This window comes from Natrix helvetica, assembly GCF_964273705.1.
Source record: "Natrix helvetica genome assembly, chromosome: 5".
In the NCBI taxonomy this organism is placed as follows: domain Eukaryota; kingdom Metazoa; phylum Chordata; class Lepidosauria; order Squamata; family Natricidae; genus Natrix; species Natrix helvetica.
In genome coordinates this window covers 122,858,839-122,883,199 of record NC_138551.1, presented here as the reverse complement: position 1 = coordinate 122,883,199, position 24,361 = coordinate 122,858,839, and the positions used below count along the sequence as shown (strand labels likewise).

At 45.6% G+C, this 24,361-nt stretch overlaps 1 protein-coding gene across 1 annotated transcript in view; it reads left to right on the top strand.

The window, feature by feature from the left end:
- Positions 1 to 2,355: 2,355 nt before the first annotated feature.
- Positions 2,356 to 24,361, top strand: part of LOC309392701 (vomeronasal type-2 receptor 26-like) — a gene marked incomplete at both ends in the record, with an annotated part of 85,036 nt that continues 63,030 nt past the window's right edge. Inside the window, 8 exons of the mRNA XM_081954129.1 lie at positions 2,356 to 2,375; positions 4,415 to 4,418; positions 8,729 to 8,861; positions 9,947 to 10,099; positions 12,232 to 12,338; positions 12,955 to 13,011; positions 15,831 to 15,939; positions 17,476 to 17,540. Coding sequence (XP_081810255.1) covers positions 2,356 to 2,375; positions 4,415 to 4,418; positions 8,729 to 8,861; positions 9,947 to 10,099; positions 12,232 to 12,338; positions 12,955 to 13,011; positions 15,831 to 15,939; positions 17,476 to 17,540 — 648 coding nt within the window. The remainder of the gene's footprint in view (positions 2,376 to 4,414; positions 4,419 to 8,728; positions 8,862 to 9,946; positions 10,100 to 12,231; positions 12,339 to 12,954; positions 13,012 to 15,830; positions 15,940 to 17,475; positions 17,541 to 24,361) is intronic.

Below are 24,361 nucleotides of genomic sequence, written 5' to 3'. Positions count from 1 at the left end.
ATCCACACTCAATATTTTCTTTTCGTTCTCTGTCTTTCTTTCAACCTTTGGAACATTTCTCGGCTTCTCTTTGTCACAGATATTTTTAGTTATCTTGTTCTTATTTCCTCCCTGTCTACTTAGACACAGTTTCACCATTTCTGCCTGACATTGTAACAATCTATCACTTCTCTCAAGGACTGCGTTACGCCACTGGTCTATATAAGGATATTGGTTAGGATATTTCTCCTCATTTTGGTTAACCACATCCCACAGCCTTTGTATAATCTGTTCTCTAAACGTCCCATAACACGGCCACCCAACCCCTAGATGAGGCCATTGACTTTCGCATAAGAACCTCAATCTTTGTTTGGTGACTTTGGCATAGGGAAACGTGTATTCGACCTGATTGAAATACTCATCAAAACCTTCCAACATGCATTCCAACGGGGTGTTGGGAACGCTTGACTTTCCACCCATCTCTAACCACACAACTACCGACCCTTAGTCTCGGATGCACATACGACCACTAAAGGGAACTGCGGTAGTAACCACCCACACAACCTGACACGGAGTTCTTTAGGGTCGACGCCCCGACTCCAGGGGGGTAATTAGTCCCCCTCTTCTATCTTCAAATGAGATAGGTACTTCACAAAGTTAACATATACTCGCCTGAAAAGTCTTCACACACGTCCTGGCCAGGAAAAGAGGTCAGACCTTCTTTCTTGCATTCAAGGGTTCTTGGACTAGGTTTTCCAGCACCGTCGATCCCACAGGAGGCCCCTACCTTTTCCTGGAGATAAATTTTACCCACGGCACCATGGAAGTCGGGAGTGGCCTCCCCTGGATCCGAAGGGTGAAACCTGCCCTCAGCGAAATTTCGCCTCGTCTAAGAGTCCCATCTGGATGGTGCCATGTTGTTGTGGAAATTGAGGACTCAAAGACCAGCTCTTTGCAATGCAAGAAAGTTTATTGCGCAGGTTCCAAACAGCTAAAACAGCATATGGGGGTTTGAACCCCGAACAGTCTCAAACAACAATCTTATATAGTCATTTTGACGTAAGCATATACTCAGGCATACATTTGCTAAATTGATAAAAGGAGAAATGGAAAAGTACAGAAAGAGCCGAGAATAAAAATACGTCAAGGAACATTTAACATCTGTGAGACAAACACAGGACTATCCCCTGTCCTAGACAGATAACAGGATACACCCCTCATGGTCTGTCTGAACATACAGATAAAAATATATAAATGTCATGCCTCATTGATCCCACCCTGCAACTGTCTGCAAATATCTTTTTCCTTGACCAGTCTTTGCAATGTTATAATGAACCAAAGTCTGAACCAAGATTCAGGGCCTGTCTTCCCTCCTTCCTTACTGAGAAGGGAGGAGCCCAAGCCCCATATTCCACTGCCACCTGTTTCCATGCATAAGACACTCTGGAAAGCAAAGCCCAGACCCATAGAAAAGACCCAAGATGGCCAGGAAGGAGGAGGGGATCTGGGGCACCTCCCCCCAGCCCTGATTCCTTGGGAAAGACTATCCTGGTTTATGGGTCCCAGGGCTGAATTTTTTTTTGGGGGGGGAACGCAGCCCCCAGGATTTCTCCAGCTTCGCTTGGGCTTCGTGTCTTTCCAGGAGGGGCTCCTGTGAAAGAGAAGTCATGCAGGGCTGGGTCTTCCAAGGGGGGAGAGAAAGATAAAAACCAGAGATATAAAACAAAAGCTAAAAAGGAGGAAACCTAATCAGGGATTAGCCAAACAACCCAGGATTCATCTGCAAAATTGTCTCCTGCTTATTCAGAAATGTGTGGATTAGCCAAGTCTCGGTGCAGAGTTGAACTCCTGACAGAAGGGGAGAATATAGACCAGCATTTTTCAAACTGGAAACTTGAAGATGAACTGACTTTGATGCCCAGAATTCCCTGGACAGCTTGATGGCCAGTGAATCCTGGGAGATGCATTGATGGGTGGGGAATTCTGGGGGTTCAAGTCCATTCATCTTAAAGTTTAAAAAACACGGATGCAGACCAACAACTCTCCACACGTGACCTCCATTGGAAAACAACAAACACACCTGAAGAGAACATCCTGGTTGGTTCTTAGAAGTCTCTCAGCCAGGAATGGCGAACCTTTTCTGCACCAAGTGCCAAAAAGGTGCAGAAACGTCGCACACCCACGCATTGCATGTGGGTGTGCTTGTGAATCCAAACTTCCAGATTCTGGGGCACATGTATGTCCAAAGATCAGCTGGCTGGTTCACATGTGCACACTGGTTTTTGGCACTGCCACGCGTGGGGGGACTGCGCTCTGGAAAAGTTGAACCTCCGGGTCCTGGTGCGCATAATCAGCTAGCTGGCGCGAATGCGCACCATGGTTTTCGGCACTGCCAGGTGAGTGAAGTACAACTGATTGTCGCACACACATGCATGCCAGAGACCTGGAAAATGAACAGGCAAGGCCACACGTGTCGGGTGACATGGTTACACATGGAACTTAGGGCATGCGTGCTATAGGTTCACCATCATGGCCCTGTACTAATCCTAAACTGGACATTATTTTAAAACTCCTTGTGCCTGATAGTCAGATCTGCCTTGGTTCACCTTCCCAATAAGCGATCAAGTTGGAAGATGACTTAGAAGCCGTTTATGAGGGTGCCCTGATAAAGTGGGATCTCCCTATGAAAAGGGAGAACACAGAGACCCCTCTTACATTCCTTTTCATAGTTGGCACAGCAAAGAAAAATGAAAGAGGAAAGTTGATTGGACAGGATAAAAGCAACCTTTGAATAGGAAATCAGTTACATGTACTCAAACGTGTTACATATTTGCATCCCATAATATCAACACATTCATTAAATGGAGGTCTGAGATCAGAAGGGGCATAAATTGTAAGGAACACAGTTGCTTATAGTTCAAGAAAGAGAGAAAGCAGACCCCAATTTGTGCGAACAAACTTTTTTCTTCTCTGGATCTAGTCTCCAGCCACTTTATCTTCCCAGGTTAGCAATGTTGAAGGCTATTCCTACCTTCCAGTCTGTAATGAGCCTGAACATCATTTTAAAAGAGAGAAAAGAAGTCAGATTAAAATACAACCTAACTATGTTGGTTAACAAGTTACAAAATCCATGTCCTGTGCCCCTCTGCCTGAAGTGAAACTTCGTTTCCCATGGAAAGGAGAATGGTGGTTTGAGAGCTGACTAGGAGTCAGGAAGGGCCTTTCAGCCACGTTGCTGTGTAAGGAGGAAGAACGTTACGTAGGGAATATAAAGTTTTATTTTCCCCCATTTACAGTCCGGGTGCTGCCTTTCAATTAAGCAGCGGATGGAGTCTCTTCCCTTCACCCTGTGTTGTTTTCATGCAGGACTCTGAGGTCTTTTCTGCTTCCTCAGTTCCTGGAGTAAGCAGAGGCCTGAGAGGCTGCAGCTGAGATCCTGGAGGTGCCCACAGAATGGGGGATGGCACAGCCTGAATTCTTGCCACACCTACCTAGAGGCCCATGTAGGAGGGCATGGTGGCCCCTCTTAGGGTTGTGTGGGTGTTACTTGGTGGGATGGGACCCCTCTGACCTTCCCATCTCCCAGGCCTTGAGTGAACCCCACAAAAGACCTCCGAGTTCTAGGAAGGCCCCATTGGGACTCCCGGTTTATGTGGGCCTGTGGTTGAGGGATTGTGTTCCTTTCCTGGAGGGGGACATTGAGGTGTCCACCTTGGCCCAGGAGGGGGAGGGGAGAGAGGGGAAGGGGAGCTGAGGGGAGAGGAAGCTGCATCCTTGTGGGGAATTAGCTGCTTCCCTCCAAAGGCCCAGCCATCAACCAGACCCTTTGAGCCCTTTCCCAGGTGGCCAGCTGGACCGGCCCAGGTGCCCCTTGGAGGGAGTTACAGGCTTTCATTAGAAAACGTTAATGGCCGTTGAGATTAAATCAAATTAAACGACAGAGTAATATAAAATATTAAATCTTTTGGTGGGTCAATAAGCTGAAAAAAGGCCCCATAGTTTACTTTATTGTCATTGCACCCCGTACAATGAAAGTAAATGCCATCTTCAGTGTACATCATACATAAGAAAACTATTAAAATGAAACAAAACCACACACCCTTCACATTCTATACCGGTGATGGTGAACCTATGGCACGCCTGCCACGAGTGGCACACAGAGCCCTCTCTGCGGTCATGCCAGCTGCAACCCAGCTCCCCTGCGCATCGCATGCATGCCCGCCTCCCGCCAGCCAGCTGGTTTTCGGGCCTCTGCCACGGGCCAGGGCACCTATGGGGGAGGGGACGCTTGCATTGCTCAGCAAACTCCAATGGGCTGGAAGGGAGTGTGAATGGGCTGGGCCCCCCAGTGCTTCCTGGCTCAGTTGGAGGCTCAGTTGGAGGCTTTCTTCAGCCTTGGGTTTTTTTTTGTTTTGTTTTTTGTTTTGGCTTCCAGGTTGGTGAGGAGACTTTTCATGCCCAAAAAAGGGGAAAAGCCCTGAGAGAGGGAAGGGAGAAAGAAAGAGAAAGAAAGAAAAAAGAAAGAAAAGAGAGAAAGAAAGAAGGAAATAAATAAATAAAAAGAGAGGGAAGGGAGAAAGAAAGAAAGGGAGGGAAGGGAGAAAGAAAGAGAAAGAAAGAAAAAAGAAAGAAAAGAGAGAAAGAAAGAAGGAAATAAATAAATAAAGAGAGAGGGGGAAGGGAGAAAGAAAGAAAGGGAGGGAAGGGAGAAAGAAAGAGAAAGAAAGAAAAAAGAAAGAAAAGAGAAAGAAAGAAGGAAATAAATAAATAAAGAGAGAGGGGGGGAGAAAGAAAGAGAAAGAAAAAGCAAAGAAAAGGGAGAGAAATAGTTAGAAGGAGAGAAGGAAGGAGGAAGGGGTAGAGAGGGAAGACAAGAAAGAAGAGAGAAAGAAAGAGGGGGAGGAAAGAGAATGTAAGAAAGAGAAAGAAAGAAAGAAAGAAAGAAAGAAAGAAAGAAAGAAAGAGGGAAGGGAGAAAGAAAGAGAAACAAAGAATGAAAGAAAAGGGAGTGAAAAAGAAAGAAGGAAAGAGGAAGGGAGACAAAGGGGAGACAAGAAAGAAAGAGAGAGAGAGAAAAGGGAGAAAGAAAGAAAGAAAGGGAAGGAAGGGAGAAAGAAAGAAAGAGAAAGAAAGAAAGAAAAAAGAAAGACGGGAGACAAAAAGAAAGAAGGAAGGAAGGAGGGAAGAAGGGAGTGGGGAGAGAGGGGAGACAATAAAGAAAAGAAAAAGAAAAGAGCGAGGGAAAGAGAAAGAGAGAGAGAGAGGAAGGGAAGGGAGAAATAATGAGAAAAAGAAAGAAGAAAGAAGGGAAGAAAGGGAGGAGGGAGGAGAGAAAGAAGAAAGGGAAGGGAAAGGGAAAGAGATATGGAGGGAGGAAGAGAAAAAGGAGAGGAAGAAAGGACCACAAACTCTGGCACTAGACGCAGCTTCAGAGGATGCTTTGAAACAGCCCAGCAATCCAGGGCTGGAAGGGACCTCAGAGGTCATCTAGCCCAACCCCCTGCTCCAGCAAGAGACCTTATGTCAGTTGGGTTATTTTGGTGCCTCTAATAGAGAGGAAAATTCCTAGAAAAGGGAAGTTTACCAGGCAAGGCTGCCATGCAGAGGAAGGCAGATATAGTCCTTGACTTATGACAACAATTGATGGCCCAACATTTTGGTTGCTACGCAAGAGTGTTGTTAAAGTGAGTTTCGACTCATCGTACTCAATCCATCCTCCAACGATGTGGATGCCAATCACTGTTGGCCAGATGGAGAATTTGAGAGCACAGGTGATTGACACACTCGTAAGGGAAGGGGAAGGGTACCGCTCTATGTCCACCATTGAATCTCCGTTACTAAGTGAAACAACTGTTCAGTCAGCTTTCACCCACTTTACGACCTTTCTTGCCACTGTTGTTAAGCGAGTCATTGTAGCTCTTAAGTAAGTCACATGGTCGTTAAGTGAATCTGACTTCCCTGTGGATTTTGTTGGTCAGGTTGCAAAAGGGGATCACGTCATAAGTAAGAGTCAGTTGCCAAGCATCCGAATTTGTATCACCTGACCATGGGGGATGCTGCAATGGTCATTAAGCATGAAAAAAAGTCATAAGTCCCTTTTTCCAGTGATGTTGTGACTTGAACAGTCTCTAAGTGAATCTGGCCTCCCCGTTGCTAAGAGAGACAGCTGTTCAGTGAGCTTGGACCCATTTTACGAGCTTTCTTACCACCGCTGTTAAGTGGATCCTTGTTGAAGTCAGTCAGAGGATGGTTAAGCAAAGCCGGCTCCCCCAGTGACTTTGCTTTTCAGACAGTCGTGTCACGTGACCCCAGGATGCTGAGACCGTCATAATTGCGAGTCAGTCGCTATGCCTCCAACTGTAAATCAGGTGACCCTTGGGATACTGCAACCGTCATCAGTGTGAAAAATGTTCAACAGTGGCATTGCAACTTTGGACGGTCACTATATGATACGGTTGTAAGTTGAGGACTACTTCTACTGTTTTCCAATTTGATGGCAATCCTTGACTTACGACCGTCATGGCCAGCCTTGACCGATGTCGTATTTCCTGACCTAAAATGGGGCCGTGTGGGGTGAGGGGGAGAAGGCAGCCCAACTGCAGGATCAATTGGGAGGGGTGGGGAGCAGAATATTAGTGGGATTATTTTCTCCATCTGAAAAGGGGGGGGTCTGTTTTATGTCCCCACCCCCACCGTTCCCATTTCCTCCATTGAGGTTCCAGGGGGAGACTTTGGGCTCCATGGAATGAGGGAGGCTGTTTGAAGACCCAAAGGAAATCCCTTCCTAGCACCTTTTTTTTGGGGGGGGGGCTTCGATTTGTCTCCCCTTTACACTTCTTCCGTTTCCTGAATGCACAAACGCTTCATCTGAACAGCTACAACAGCCCTTCAGGAGGACTTAAGACCCCGGATTCCCTCCTGATTATCCACCCCTAGAAAGAGTCTTCCTTCCGGTCTTCAGTCCGTCCTCCTCATTCCATGTAAGTCAGACCACCAGTCCAACAGGGACACCTGAAGCCAAGACGACAGAGGTGGCTTCTCTCTTGGTTCAGTTTCCATCCATTGCTTCTTCTTTTGCCTTCTGCCTCTTTGGAAAATGCATTGACAACCCCCCCCCCCCTTCTTTGTGGCAGCCCCTTAAACGCCTGTGGCCTATCACCCTCTTGGGCAAAGCATGCCAGCCATTTCCTCCTTTCAGTGGTCCATGAAAGTACATCTATAGTATGCAGATAATAAAGTTTTAAAAAAAGGTGAACAACATTTTTACAGAACTATAGAACCACAAGGAAGGGCTGGGAGGGGAGGGGCCAGGTGAGGCACCCCTTGACGTGAGTGACATTGAGTTGGCCATGCCCACCCAGTCATTTGACCACCTAGCCACGCCCACAGAACGGGTAGTAAAAAAAATTGAAGCCCACCACTGGGCACATGACATGGATTTTATAACTTGTTAACTAACATAGTTAAGTTTGTATTTTAATCTGACTTATTTTCTGTCTTTTAAAATGATGTTCAGGCTCATTACAGACTGGAATGTAGGAATAGCCTTCAACATTGCTACCCTGGGAAGATAAAGTGGCTGGAGACTAGATCCGGATAAGAAAAAAGTTTGTTCGCACAAATTGGGGTCTGCTTTATCTCTTTCTTGAACTATAAGCAACTGTGTTCCTTACAATTTATCCCCGTTCTGATCTCAGACCTCAATTTAATGAACGTGTAATATTATGGGATGCAAATATGTAACACGTTTGAGTCCGTGGTTGGATTCAAATAATTTAACAACTGGTTCTGTGCCCTAATGACCATTTTAAGTATTAAAAATGACATAAACCTTATTTGGGGGGATGTCTTACGTTACAGCAGGCGGCGTATAATTCAGTGCCTGGTGCCCAGATGCCCTCGCTTAAGCTTCTGTACATTTGACTCAAACCATGGACAGTACAAATCTTATTATCTGTGTTAAGGTTATAGAGAATAGCAGACTTATCGGTATCGGAATGAGGATGGTATATATTTTATACAGTTTGTCACAGACTCAAGCTTTGTAGTTTAACTCTTTGGTGCAGAGACTTTGGGTTCTTCCCTATGGCTGAATTAAAGTCCTATTCACCACTGCTTGAACTAACAGGAAAGTATCCCAACTTAAAACTTATTGGTCCAGTGCCAATCTATTCCACTGCAGTAATGAAGCTGATGACCAACACTATTTTTACTAACCATTTGAGTGTCCAATTAAAGAGACATTGGAGCAGAGGAAGCCATGTTATTCTACAGTGTCCAAAATGAGGAGTTTTATGATTAGTAATTTTTCTCAAAAGGCAGAAGGTTTTTGTGAGCTGCATCGGACGTCATCAGAAAAGCTTCTGCCTGTTTTTAAAGGTTAGTCAGAAAAGGCAGCCAGATTCCTCCTGAAGTTAAGGAGAGCAGCCAATGTCTTTTCCCTGCCACCAAGCATCCCAGATTGGCATGGGAACAATCCCCAATCTCTCTCTCCAAAGTGGGGATGAAAAAGGATCAGACAGATCGAATGGGAGGTTTAGGGATCAAGTTGCTCAACAGATGGCAAACACGAAGGAAAAGGAGGGAGAAAGCGGGGGGGGGGCTCCTCCCAAGGCTCTTGCTAAGGCAACTGCTCCCTTCTGCCTTTTCTGGGGGGAACATGGGCGAAGAGGGTCATAAGGTGAAGCTGGAGGAGCTCCAAGGGCATGGCTGGGAAAGTGACCAATAAACTCTTACTTTTCTTGTCCAGGGGCACCCGAAGGAGCAGCTGCGGCCATCAAAACAGGAACGGAAAAGGAAAAATTATGTCGATCCTCCCATGGTGCATTGCACAAAGACCCCAAGGGAACTGGGCCTGAGAGCATCAACCAGCCAGGGCAAAAGTGCAGTGTTGGAAAATTAATAAAAGTATTAAAAACAATAAAAGTCCGGCTGTATGAGTCTCATTATCATATGAAGCATAAAAAAACCCTGTAATTCACTTAGTAATGGCCGGATCAGAAACATCCAGCTGGCAGAACCCAACTTTCCTTCCCAATACAAACTGACCTTTCGTGTAACACAAGATATAAACAGTCTTTCAAAGGAATATCAAACTGGGGTTGAACTAACACACTCAAGGCTCTTTTTCATGGCCAGAAAACCTACATTGAAAAGGAGCTTGTCAAGGGGCATAGAAAGCACCAGGGAGGCTTCCATCCACAGACACCTCTGGAAAAGCCAGGCGTTGGCTCCTCTCTGCCCCTCCAGCCAGAAGGACCTGGGAAGGGATACGGGGCAGGGGGGGGGGAGACACAGCCAAACTTTCTTCCGGGATCTTCATTTGGGGCTGCTTTGCAAGGAACAGGGGGAGCCTGACCCACAGAAAGAAAGAGGGAGACTCCGACACAATCGGGGTTGAGGGGGAGGGGAGAGAATCTGAACAGGCTGATTCGTCCAGACGGTCTGAGCAGGAGAGATCCGTGTTTGAAGGAGGGAAATCGCTGAGGGCTTTCTGTAGCTTCCCTTTAGATTGGGAGGTTTCTGTGATCCCCAGGTCCTCCCTGGCTATGGGGTGTGCCTCCCCCTCTTCTCATCCAGCACAGCGCCTCTTCCTATGGCAGAAACCTTCATTTCTGAAATGAAACGTGAATCGGGTGGTTCTAAATTGGGGGGAGGAGGCTTTGATCTCAGACTTTGGAGGTGGGAGGGGCCAGAACCAGCGGAAGCACCAATGGGAATTCTCCCTGCATGAGCGTCATCGGTCTCCGGGCAGAGTCCTTTGTGGCTTCACCTGAAGGAGGAGAAGGTTCATGGCAGAGAGAGAAGCGGAGAAATTGGGAGGGGGATCCGTTCGGTATTGGGGGGCTGCAGCTCAAGGGGGGTTCATGGCAGCCCTAGATGGAACCCTCCCCTTTCTTTGCTCTCTTCACGATTCTCAGCCAGGGATTCCCGCTTCACCCTTTCTCTCCCCCCCCCCGACATCCAGCGATTCCTGAACCCCAAACTGAGCTGTTATTTGCGGTGGATCAGAAAACCCCACAGCGCTGCAGATACAAGCGGCCCTCCGGCAGCCCCTTTGCCAGGAAAGGATCAAAGTCAGAAGCTTCCGGGAGGGAGATGGAGGACAGGGGCCCCACAGGTTGGGGGAGAGGCACTCCCAATGATGGAGAGGGGGGGGAGAGAGAGAGAGAGAGACAGAGAGAGACAGAGACACAGAGAGAGAGATTCACGCATCTACTGCAGCCCCACTCCATGCTGGATCGGGGGGGGGGCAAAAGGAAGTCCACCCTCCCCTCCAGGGCTGGCATGAACCCCCTTGAACTGCGCCCCCCCCCAAGACTGAACATATTCCCCCTCCCTCCCTTCACTCTCTGCACCAAACTCTCACATCTGGTGAAGTCAAGGGAGACTGCCCAGAGACCGATGACGCTACACAGGAAAGAATTCCTATTGGTCCGCTGGGGCTTCGTCGGATCCTGAGAAAAACGCGATTCGCTGGTTGTAGCCTGCATTTCTCTGCACATCCTGCGTTTCTCAGGCATTGCGGCTCTGAAGCCCCGTTCTGGGCTCTGCGGTGCGTGCGTGTGTCTCCCCGCCCTGATGCTTCCAGCCCCAGAGGAGGAATCTAGAAGGGGGGGTGGGAGTGTTTGTCTCGGATTTCAGAGGTGGGAGGGCCAGGCCAGAACTAGAGGCAGCACCAATGAGAATTCTCCCTGCTTGAGCGTCATCGGTCTCCGGGCAGAGTCCTTTGGGGCTTTACCCAAAGGAGGAGAGCCAGTTCTGCGGAGAGAGAGGGGGGGTGAAAGTGGGAGGGGGGATCTTGGCCTGAAGAACCAACTGGGGCTTCTTCTCTGCTTGGAACGCTTTCCTGCACTGGGTAAAATCAAGGGAGACTCTGCCTGGAGACTGATGACGCTAAAGAAGGGAGAATTCCCATTGGTCCTGCTTCTTTCTGGACCCTCCAAAATCCCGAAGTTGGATGAAGTTCCATTCTGGGCTCAGCAGAGTTTGTACAATCCCTTCGCTTTGCGCAGAGAGTGAACCATCGGGGAATTCCACTGTCTGATCCACGGGATCTTGAGACAGATCATTTTCTCGGGGGGGGGGGCACCCTCAGGAGGCGAAGCATTTGGTCAACGATGAGGCTGTCTCTTCAACCTCCACCCAGAGAGAGTCTCAAGGGCTTTTTCCCCTGACTCTCTTCTCCAGCCCTTCATACGCACAAGCCCACTTGGAATAGAAGCAGGGAAAGGCTTTATGGACAAATGAAAGAGTGGGAAATTAAAGGACTGGTTCTCCTCCTTGAGCCCTCTTGACAAATTTTCCACTCATCTGGACTGAGGCAGGGACTGAGCAGAAAAACAAGGAATGCCAAACAAAATGTGTTAGGACTCTCCATCCATGGAAAATGGGGGGAGAAATGGACATTTGACATTGGCCATGAAGTCCTAGCTGGGCCCAGGGAATTGAAATCAGAGCCTCCTGGTGATTGGCTCAAAGTCCCCAGCTGCCTCTGATGCCTAAGGTGGGACTAGAACTCAGAGTCACTTACTGATTGGCTCAAAGTCACTAAGGGGCCCCACCTAATTTTCTTCATAGCAAGATAGGTTGGCCACTGCCTTCTTTTCAATCTAACCCTGGCATTTCCTGGTGGTCTCCCATCCCTGCTTAAGCTTTTCCAAATCAGCCTGCTGCTGCACCCTACAGCTCTCGACTTACGACCAGAATTGGGACCAGAAATGCCATTGCTAAGCTAGGAGGTCGTTAAGTGAGTTGTGCTGAATTTTACAGTGTTTATTGCCTCAGTTGTTAAGTGAATCACTGCGGTTGTTGAGTGAATCCTGCAATCAAGAAACAAACACCATTTTGCCCACTGATTTTCCTTGTCAAAAATCCATGTTGATTGCCAGGCCCCAAGTGGCGACTATGTGCTGCACTAGTCATAAGTGTGAGGACCATCATAAAGTGCTTTATTCAATAACCGTGGAACTTGGAACTGTTGCTAAATGAGTGGATGTGTAGGATACTTGGCTAGGGACTGTACATCATTGGATCCATTGTTTCTTCAGGCACTTTCTCACAGGGCCTTTTTAAGAAGAAGAATATCTAATATTTTATGCATAGATTTCCCTTTCATCCTCTGGGCAGGTGCAGGAAAACCTGGATTCTCTAGATCTCTAAAACCAGATTCCAGATCCAAGGGACAAGATTCCCAATCTGGGCTCCATCCCCAGAGAAGGGGCGGAATCTGGGGCTCCCTGACCTCTCCAGGCGAACAAGGGTTTCCCCCTTCAGAGGGAGCCACTCCGGCTGAAGAGATTTCGGGGCTCGAAGCCCCTTCAGGATTGGCTCATCAATGGATAAGCCACGCCTCCCAGGTGAAGGCAGCCGGTTGGTGGATATTGTTCAAATCTCAGGTCCAGGCCAATCAAAGCCTTGGCTTGTGACATCAGAGGCTCCTCCTGAGCTCATTGGCTGGAGCTCGCCATGGCAACCTCCGGCATCCTTGGGGAGTCTGGACCACATAATGAAGGCTCTGCTCAACATCCCTGGAAAGTGGCTGGATTGGATGGATGGCACTGGGGGCATCGCAGGGTCTCCCTCACCTGGGCTCCTCAGGAGGGAGAGACCCTTCCCTTTAAGGCAGAACTAAGGGGGAGAGATTAGATAAGGGGGAGTTCAACGAACATGACAGATGTAGTGATACCTGCTGTGTCCGCAGCCTCCATACCTGTCACCAAACTCCTCATCCAACAGGTCAAAGGTTCCTGTCTCTGGCTGGGGGTCAGCAATATGATATAGGGAAAAATTGGCCTCAGGATGTCCCAGTTGGAGAAGCATTGAGACCCCAAAGGTAGAAGCTGACCTGGGGAAATTAACCTAAACAGAGTTTCCATTGGCCAAATGTAGTTATTTCCCAAATAGACGCATTCCGCTGATTGACTTTTTTTTATTACTTAGATTTTTATCCACCTTTATTATTTCTCCAAATAGCTGAAAGCAGTGAACACCCTGAAGACTCCATCATCCTTACAACAACATGCTTGTGAGGTAGGCTGTGGCTGAAAGAGAGGTACTGGCTCAAGGAGACCCACCAGGATTTCCTGCCTTGGATGGGACTGGTGAGTACTTGGAGGGGGGGGGGCTCTTTCCTAGTCTGAATGGTCCCCCACTTTCTCTCTCATGAGAAACCCCCTAGCAGTGCCAGAGGTGGCCGAATTGACCGATCACAGATTCTGACTCTTTTGGAGAGTCTTGACAGAAGATGGGCCTCAAATTGGAGTCAGAATCCAATGGGAAGTCAGGATAGTTTGAAGGGAAATCAGTTGTGATGGATTAAGTCAGATTTTCTCAAACTGAGCCACTTGAAGGCGTCTGTGGACTTTAGGCAGTTAGCAAAATGCCCCCTGAACTGATGTGACTGTCTCTCTCCATTTTCCAAACAGGTCAGCAGCAGAGAAGAAATGGTCCTTTAGGGAATATCCTTGGGCTGTTTTCTCCTTGACCAATGATGGCCTCCATGATCTCCAGATTAACCAGATTCTGATGACTTTCAGATCCAGGAATCCATGAAAAACAAACAACGGATGAAAGAGCAGCACAGTTGTCTCAAGCAGACAGTGGATCAACTTCAGACCACAACAGAAGACCTGCAGAAAACTCTGCTGGACAACAAAGGAAGCTTGGACCATGCCAACACGATGATCCACCAGTTAGAGCCAGAGAAAGAATCTTTGGTGAAACACACTGAAGAACTCCAGAAAGAAATGTCTGAGCTTCCTAGCCAAGTGGCCTTCCTCAAACTTGAGAAGGCTGCCTTAGAACCTCTGAGAAGCTCCTCAAAGAGGTCTGGAACCTTCTTAAGAACTCAAGAAGCACCTCTAGAGTCTGCAGCATGAACCGGCTGAGATGGACCAAAGTTCCACTTTGTGGAGAAAAGCCATTCCAGCCAACTGAAGCAGAAAGTCATCATTCTTCAGAATATGAGGGGAAATGAGAAGAAGCACCTCAACCATCTGCAGCAGCAGACCTGTGTTTACCAGGCCAGAATGGAAGACCTGCAGAAAACTCTGGAGGACAACAGAGAAGGATTGACCCATGTCAGAATGGCCATCCAAGAATTAGAGCTGCAGAACAGGTGTTTGGAGAAGGACAGGGAAGATCTCCACAGGGAGGTCAGCAGCCAAGTGGCCTTCTTCAGAAATGATGTTGGCACTCCTGAGTGACCAGCACATGGGACAACTTTGCTGACATTCTCTCTCCCCATACCTGGAATGGAGGAATGGCGGCCTTTTACCCATTTGAAAGAGAAAAGAGATTCTTCCCCTCCCTTCCTTTGACTTGCTACCCAGTGTGCCAGGGGAGTCAGGAGAGCCTCACCCTTACCAGCTGAAGCCCCTCCCTTACCCCCACCTTACCAGTCACTGCAGGACTGTCAGCTGAGCTGAAAGCTTCCCAGACACCGAGCATCAGGGCCTGAGAGCACTGAGGAATCAAGAAGGAGGGTGGAGATGATGGCCGTGGCAGTGGTGAGGTGAGGTGAGGTTGGTAGTGGTGGATCCCCAGGATCAGTTCCAAGCCTCGGAGTGCCATCTGAGGCCAAGGGACAGCAGTGAGGAGGGTGAGGGCTCTGCTGTGGGAAGGCAGGGAGTCTGGCCAGAGCCGGATCTGGGAGCCAGAACCGAGCAGCCAAACGAGCCGAGCAGCTGAGGTCTGGGCAGCCCACAGGAGAGGAGAAGAGAGGAGAATAGCTAGAAGCTGAACTGGGAGCCAAGGGGTCTGCAGGAGATGCCTCAAGGTAGCAGAGACCCCCAGAGGCCGCAAAGCTGATGGAGCTGGTGGCAGAGCTGGAAGACAGGGCTGGGTTGAGGGTCTCGGGGGCAGGCAGAAACTCCTGCTGCTCCAGAGGCTGCAAGAGAGAAGCAACAGGAGGGGGAAGCCAGGGGCCACCAAGGCCAACTGGAGCTGGTCAGTGGCCAATGGGTGGTGGTGGGTAGTGAAGAAGTCTTAGGGATGGTAGAACACAGGAGGTAGATTTATAGGGGTGACAGGGACTTTGGAGGTCTTCTAGTCCAACCCTCTGCTCAAGGCAGGAACTTTATACCATCCCAGTCAAATGGTTCTCTTGTCCACTTTGAAAACTTCCAGAGATGGAACACTCACTACTTTGGGAGGCCACTTATTCCATGGCTTAATTGTTCCTTCTGTCTGAAAACTTCTCCTGACTTCTAGATCGGGTCTCTTCCCTCCAGGACTCTGGAGACAAAGTCACTCCCTTCTTCTCTGTTGGAGCCCCTAAAAGTGCCGGAAGATTCTATCATGGCTGCCCAATCCTTCCCACCTTTTCTCAGCTAGACATAGCGAACTCCCTCAACCGTTCATCAAATGATTTGGCCTCTAGACCTTAAATCATCTTTGTTCCTCTTTTCTTCACACTGTTCAGAATCTCCACAACTTTTTCTTTTTCGGGACAACCAGAACTGGACAAAGTTTTCCAAGGATGGTCTGACCAGAGAGACAGAAAGCGGTACCAGCACTTTTCTCCCTCTTGAATCTTCCCCTCGTTTATTGCTGCCTAAGACTGCCTGGGCCTATTTTGTCATCTGGAGCAGAGTTCTGGCTGATCCTTCAGTGCTTTGCCAGGAGATCCTTCCACAGGTAACACTGCTGAGTCAGGTACCCCCTGTTCTGTACCTGGGCATTGGGGTCTCCTAAGTGCAGATCCTGGCTTTTCTCACCAGTGAACTGCATCTTGTTAGGTAGCGTCCAATGTTTATGTCTTCTGAATATTGAGCTCATATTTTAGTAATTCCCACAAGCTTGGTGCCATCTGCAAACCTGATGAGTTCCCTTTCTGTCCCCTCACATAGATCATTTTGGAAGATATGGAAGAATCCGAGGCCCAAGGCAGAAACTTGAGGTCCCCCTTTGAATATTTAACCCCATGTAGATGTAGCTCCATAAAGGACTACTCACTGGGTACAATTGGTCAGTCATCTTATGAGTTCTGTGTCTATTTGGAATTGAATACCCATTCTATCTCTCTCGTTCTTTGCATATTTTTTCTTCTTTGAGCATAAAAAGAGATTCAAAAAAGGAATTAAGCATTTCCACATTCATAGTTTCGGATATCCATGTGTGGAATCCTTCCCAGCCTCTCTAGAAACTAGAAAAGATTAACAGAGCTGGAAGGGAGCTTCTAGGTCATCTGGTCCAACGCCCCCCCCAACCAAGCAGGAGATCCTACACCATTTTTGACAGATGGAAGCCCAGTCTCTTCTTGAAAGCTTCCAGGGATGAAGCTCCCACACCTTCTGAAGGCAAGTTATGTTCCATTGGTTGATTGGTCTCCCTGTCAGAAAATTTCTCCTTAGTTCCTAGTTGAATCTCTCCTTGGTCAGTTTCCATCCATTATTCCTTGTCTGGCCTTCAGGTGCTTTGGAAAATAGCTTCACCCCTTCCTCTCTGTGGCAGCCCCTCAAATATTGGAAGACTGCTATCCTGTCTCCCCTTGTCCTTCTCTTTGCTAGCCATGCCCAGTTCCTGTAAACGTTCTTCATATCTTTTAGCCTCCAGTCCCCTAATCATCCTGGTTGCTCTTCTCTGCACTTTTTCTACATTCTCAACATCATTTTTTTATAATGTGGTGACCAAAACTGTATGCAGTACTCTAGGTGTGGTCTTACTAGGGCTTTATAAAGTGGTATTAGCACCTGCCTTGATGTTGATTCTATCCCTCTGTTAATACAATTTAGAATTGCATTGGCTTTTTTTGGCTCCTGCCGCACATTGTTGGCTTATATATAATTGGTTCTCCACTAAGACTTCAGGATCCCTCCCACAGTTACTGCTATTAAGCCTGGTTTCACTCAGTCTATATGTGCACTTTTGGGTTTTCTTGCCTAAGTTTAAGACTTTACTTTTCTCTACTTTGAATTTTATTTTGTTAGATCTCTCTTAGCTTGTTGAAGTCAGAACTCTCTTAAATACTCCACTATTAGCCTGCTTGAGCAGAGCTTGGACTAGAAGACCTCCAAGGTCCCTTCCAACTCTCTTAGACTGTTACGGTTGGTGAAGTTCCCTGTGCTTGATGAGGAACGTTTGGGGGGCTCCCCAGAGGCTGAGAGCCAGAAGGGCTGAATGGGATGTTTGCCAATTTCTTTATGGGGTGAGAGTTGGGTCTGATGTGGTGTGGATGTGCTTGTCTGACTGGTGGGAGAGGCCATCTATGGGGTGGTATTGGGTAAATGCATGAGGGCAGCGGGAGGGAGCAAAAGTACAGGTAGATGTTAGGCATGGCCTCCTCCTCCTCTTGCTTCCCCCTGAGAGGCTCTGGAGCAGCAGGAGCTTCTGCCTGGCTCCGAGACCCTCCACCCAGCCCTGTCCTCCCGTTCTGCCCGCCTGCTCCCTCAGCCTTGCTGCTTCGGGGCTCTCTGCTCCTCCGAGGCCTCTCCTGGAGACCCCTGGGCTCCCCTTCAGCTTCTGGCTGCTCTGCTCTCCCCTCCTCTCCTGCAGGTTGTTCGGCCTCCATCTGCTTAGCCCATTTGGCTGCTCGATTCCGGCTCCCAGATCCAGCTCTGGTCAGACTCACCTGGCACACGAGGTAGCAAGTCAGTCCCCCACCTCCCTCCCTCCCTCTCTCCCCCAATCCTCCATCCTCTCCTGGATAGACAGTTGGACACAGACTCCCTTGATGCTCTTTCTATGGAAATATTAGAAAGAAACATATCCTCCCAATAACCGATAGGCATCCTGGCCATTCCAACATTGCTTAGCTCCAGTGGCTGCTTAAGGCTGAACAGATTGTGGTTGCAGCAAAGATAGCTAGATTCTCCACAGCAGCACTGGGGATCCATGGGAAACATGGGATTAATCCACCATAACTCTTTTAAACAACTGATGTAGGAAACCCTTTTGCATTACTCCTCCTTTGCCTTTTAGTATTTAATGACTTTGGGCCGCACAGGTTAAGGACTGATATTATAGTATCGTTAGGCCATGTGTAACTGACAGATTGGATGCCGAATTTAGATTTTAATATAGAGTTTATCTGTGGTTTATTATTTCATTCTATAATTTTTAACTGGATATTCCTTGAGTGTTTTTATTTGTTCTGGTCTTTGATTGTAATAAACTTGATTTGATTTGATGCAATTCCATTTACCAAGAAGGGGACCTAAAAAGACATAGGACAGATTTGACTGTTCCCCATGTAGTGAATACTTTTCTCAGATAAAGGAACAATTCATGTGTCTTCAAGAAATGCAACATCACTTGGAGTTGTGGATAATTGGAAATTCTATGGTTAACGGAAAGTAGAAATGCGTAATATGAATTAATGGGAACTTTTTGACTTAATCTTTATTCTTATTTTTTAGAGATTGGTGATATAATTTTATAAAGACTTATTGTTACCTAGTAGATAATTATGGAGGTAAAGAAATAAGGGTTGTCACAAATGAAAGAATATTAATGGTAACTTGAACACACAATGCTCAATGAAATATTTAACTATGTTTAGTGGATAATCAGTGACTTTGTTCTTAATTGTGAAAACCGTTGCACAAAAACCTGTAACCAAACGATATGCTTGATGAAATTGTGTTTTTTTTCTCCTTGCTCTTGTTCTGTATTTGTTGTTTTGTCTTTTTCAAAGAAAAATAAAATTTATATTAAAAAAAAAGAAATGCAACATCACACTGAGGTTGCAGTTATCATATCTAAAATATAGGACAGAACCGATCATTAATTACTGGACAGGGACCTTCCACCTGTTGATTCATGGCTGTTAAGACTCTATCAGTTGTGGATAATGAATGAGAACAGCCTGCCCCAATCTGGTGGCCCCCAGATATTAATTCATGCATCATGTTAGGAACTGGTGTGATTAAGCACTAGCAATGAACCCCAGGTCGAGGTTATAACAGAGCAACCCTGTAAAGTATACGCAGCGTGCGATAGATAAAGCAACCACACTGAATAATGGATAGTAAAGTAACAAAATAAATCTTTACTTTTTGAAGAATATAGCAAAATCCATAAACACAGCCAAAAAGTCATACACAGAAAAAACAGTCCAATACTACCAAGATAACTTGGATACAAGTAGCAAATAACTTACACACAGTAAGTAGTAGCAACAGTAGTAACAGTTAGGCAGCAGTTATCATACAGCAATCAAGAGAGAGAGAGCAACAACATCAGCTGCAATTTAAAGGCTGTAATCTACTAATTAACAGAGCTCCTCTCTTAAAGATACATAACATGCCTTGTGCAATATATTGTCTACCCAACTTGTTGGTTACACCCTAACATTCTCCCCTTTGGGTAGATCAATATATCCACTCACAATCTAAGATGATAACCTTCACATGATGAGGTATGTTTCACTGAACTTTGTGCCTTAGTGAAGTTGTCTGCTAAATTGTCTTCAGTTGAACAATATTCCAACTTTATCAGGCCATCCTTAATGCTTTGTCGAACATTAAGATACCTCAAATCAGTATACTTCGATCTCGTCTTAATAGCTAAACTAGTCGCCATTTTTATTGCTGCCTGATTATCTTCATAAACAGTAAAAGGTTCATTGATACTTAATCCCATATCTATAAGCAACTGCTTACAATATATCAGCTCAGTACATGTCAACGACAAACATGAAAACTCAGCTTCCATTGTGGATAAGCTTATGTGTTTCTGTCGTATCGACTTCCATCCAATCAGTACACCATCTAGCATAAAGGCTATGCCGGAAGTTGACTTCCTATTATCTAAAGCAGCTGCAAAATTTGCATCAGCATAAACAATCAAAACTAAATCCCTATTCGGCTCTAAATACAACGCATAGTGGATAGTTTTCTTTAAATAACGCAGCACACGCTTTGCTGCTTGCCAATGCCTCTCTGAAGGATTATCATTAAATCTAGCCAGTTGGTTCACACTAAATGATATATCTGGTCTAGACCAATTACTTAGGTACATTAGGCTACCTATCAAAGATTGATAGATTCCCTTATCAAAACCAGTACCCTCAGTAACCTCAGGTTTAAACTCCAATGCCATTGGTGTCTTTGCAGTCTTACATAGCTCCATGCTATATTTCTTAAGCAAATGATTAATTTTACCAGCCTGCGACAGCTTAAAACCTTTACTGGTTCTAACCACATCTAAGCCCAGATAATGCTTAATTTCACCCAAATTCCGGATTCTAAATTTACTCTCTAATTGTGAAACAATGTCAATAGCTTCCTGCTCAGACCTAGTAATAATAGCTATATCGTCCGTGAACAAAAGCAACAACGAGATCAAACCATTTTTCACCCGTCTAAATAAACAAGGATCAGCCAAACCTGGAATAAATCCCATAGCTTTTAGTTCATTTACTATGCATCTGTTCCACTGAAAACCGGACTGTTTAAAACCATAAAGGCTCTTTTTAAGTCTCCAACAACCAGTCTGGCCATTAGAATCCACACCTGGTGGCCTCTTCATATAAATGGTATGCTGCAATGGAGCATGCAGATACGCTGTTTCAACATCAATATGGGTAACATTACACCGATACTTAGCAGCCCACACCAATGATGCCCTCAACGTAGAGGCTTTCAAGCTCGGAGCAAAAACCTCATCGTAATCCCTCTCAGTTTGGGAAAACCCTTGAGCAACTAAACGAGCCTTATAAATAGCATTGCCAGCAGCATCGTTTTTAATTTTAAACACCCATCTACATCCAATTGCACTCTCCCCTGAAGGGAGCCTAGCTACTTCATAAACCTTCAATTCCTGTAAGGATTTCAACTCCTTCTCCATAGCTGCCTTCCACAATTTCTTTTCTTTTTCAGGATACAGCCTTAACTCTGCAAAACTAGAAGGTTCTATGCTAACTTGCAATACTGCACTGGCTTGGTATCTATCGGGTGGATGCCTGTCCCTAGTAGACCTCCTAGGCAATACAGGACTTGCAGGATCATCCTGTTCCACCTCACGAGTAGATTCTACATCTACATCTTCCTCCCCTTTCAGAGTAATAGATGGACCATCCTGATTCTCTAACTGCTCATTTGGTGTATCATGATTAACCAAACGATCAACATTTACATCATCACAAATCTTGTTAAACTCTTGTTCTAGCTTCTCCCAACCAACATGTTCTGAAAATTTAGCACTAGCACTGTGCATAATTCTCCGAGTTCCAGGTTCCCAGAACCTAAACGATCTATGATTGGAATTGTACCCAACAAAAACCATCTTCCTAGCTCTGCTTTGATCCTTCCGTCTAGTCTGTGAGGGAATATGCACCCAAGCAGGGACACCAAATGTGTGTAAATAACTCAAATCAGGCTTCCTACCATGCCAAAGAGTATAAGGAATCTTACCAGTAGTTGAGTTAACTACTATGTTCAGAATATGGTTTGCACACATTATAGCCTCACCCCAAAGTTTTTCTGACAAACCAGAATCAACCAGCATAGTTCTGGTCATTGCCTGCAATGATTGACCATGTCTTTCAATAAATGAATTATGTTCTGGCCTGTAGGGGGCAGAACGCCTATGTTCTATACCAGCATTCTCCAACATTGATGTAAACCTATGATTAGTGAATTCAGACCCATTATCAGTGACTAGGCAAAGTACTTTTTTATCCATCTTACGTTCAACAAACTTTAACCATTTAGTAAAATGTTGGAAAGTTTCTGCCTTTGATTTCATTACATAACAGAAACCATACCTAGAATAATGGTCCATAATGCTGAGTATATAGCAGGCACCTCCTAAGCTAGGTTTCTTAGGGCCAATTAGGTCTGCAAACACTACTTCCAGTGGTTTAGATGTCTTGAATCCTTTAAACCGGTTTGCAGGGGTAACCTTACTTTTAGCCTGGTTACAGGCATTACAGTTAAGATATTTTGAACAAGGTTTCAAATTGATTCCCTTAGATAGAATAACAGTTTGACGTACCATTTTAAAATTTACATGGCCTAAACGTCTATGAAGTAGATGTATACAGTTATCATGGGGCTGTTTATTCTTATAACCAGGTTCAGAACTCGCAATATTTAAAGAGTTCTCATGTAGAATAAATAAATTATTCTCCAAATTGGCAATAACACTATTACCTTCCTTTTCGATAATGCATCTATCATTCTTAAATGTTACTATAAACCCACATTTCACAAGGTCTTTTACAGATAATAGGTTAAACTTCATTTTAGGTACATATAACATTTCCAATTTTTCATTAATACATGGACAATAAGCTGTACCTTCACCTGAAGCCTTAATTTTCCAACCATTTGCTAAGGAAATGTGCTGTTTGCTAGCCTTCATAGTAACAAACCTTTCTTTAACCTTGGTTATAGAATGGGATGCGCCACTGTCAACCACCCAGAAACTATGGTTTACAGGCTTATCTACCTTAGCTACAGTTACAGTAACATTGTTGCTTTTTCTTTTACTATTAGCAACACTCCTTTTCTTGCTATTTTTACAGTTCTTAGCAATATGCCCCTTACCACCACAAGAATAACATTTCTTAACAAAATTTACAGTTGAAAACTGTGTTTCTTCTTGTGATTGATTGTCTCTGAACTGAACTCTATCCTCTCTTCGTCTGGACTCTTCAAGCAATCTCCCGGTAACCTCAGATAATGTCAGTTCATCTCGTGAACGAACTTCCAATGAGGAAACAAAAGAGTCGTAGCTTTCATCAAGCGACGATAGAATAATATACACCCGGTGAAGCTCAGAAAAAATTAACTCTTTTTCTTGCAAATCCTGCAAAGTTTTCTTCATGAAGTCTAAATGAGCCAACATATCACCACCTTTTTGCAAACGGGCTCTAAACAGTTTCCGTGTGAGATGAATATGAGCACCCACACTGTTCCGAACATAAATTCTCCGCAATGTGTTCCAACACCTAGCAGCAGACTCTTCGCCACGAATATGGACCAGTTGCTGGTCATTCAGTGTTAGTCCAATAATGCAGAGAGCTCTCTCATTGTCCCTGTTAAACTGCGCAATCTTCTTCGCATCCTCATTATCAGCAGGATCCCAATCTGTAACATCTGGTGGGTTTTGAACCACATACCACAGTCCTTCTCTACGCAGAAGTAGGGAACACTTCAAGGACCAGGAAACATAGTTGGTTCCATCAAACCGGGTAATCATGGAGATTGCAGCAGACTGTTCTTGTGCCATATTCACAAAAATAAACTATCCAAAAAGTGGTGCTTAAAAAAAAAAATTATGGTTAAGGCAGGGTGTCTGGGCCCATAACCAATGTTAGGAACTGGTGCGATTAAGCACTAGCAATGAACCCCAGGTCGAGGTTATAACAGAGCAACCCTGTAAAGTATACGCAGCGTGCGATAGATAAAGCAACCACACTGAATAATGGATAGTAAAGTAACAAAATAAATCTTTACTTTTTGAAGAATATAGCAAAATCCATAAACACAGCCAAAAAGTCATACACAGAAAAAGCAGTCCAATACTACCAAGATAACTTGGATACAAGTAGCAAATAACTTACACACAGTAAGTAGTAGCAACAGTAGTAACAGTTAGGCAGCAGTTATCATACAGCAATCAAGAGAGAGAGAGAGAGAGAGCAACAACATCAGCTGCAATTTAAAGGCTGTAATCTACTAATTAACAGAGCTCCTCTCTTAAAGATACATAACATGCCTTGTGCAATATATTGTCTACCCAACTTGTTGGTTACACCCTAACACTCGTCAGTCGTGCTTGGCACAAATAAGGCCACCTTCCTCCGAGAAGGGGCCCCAGGTGTGTTTGCCAACACTGGTGCGGCTCCATTTGTAGACAGGAGAAAGAATTTTTGATGTTGTGTCTGTTGCTGCTGCAGCCCTGGGAAACCTAAAATTAAAGGGGACCTCAACATTGTGACCAGATCCTTGGACTTTCACTTGGACCGGTATCTCCCAGTCATTGCCCAGGCCCCTCTCCTCTTGTAGGGCACCACAGTTATCTGGATCCTGATGGAGAGAGCACGGAAATGGCCTCTCTGCCTTTTGATCTCCAACCTTGGAAAGAGGAACTTTGTGGGCCTGATTCCTCAAGGAAATCCGGCTGTTCCTTACAGCTTCTGAACAGTTACTTAAAGGTATCAACTGGGTTTTAGCTGTTATAACTATGGGTGTCCTTTACGGAGACTGCTGCATAAAACTTTATATCTTGTATATATGAAGAATTGTGAACTGTGTGTTTGCGTGTGCATTTGTGTCTTGTGGCACAATGGTCTTTTTTCTATACTTATCTTTTTCTTCTTTCTACTCCAGCTAAATTCAATAAATTTAAAACTAATAATTAATACATTTCAGTTTCCAGAGAGGACAAACACTGAATTAAATAGTATAGGAATTCTAACATTTAGGATCCT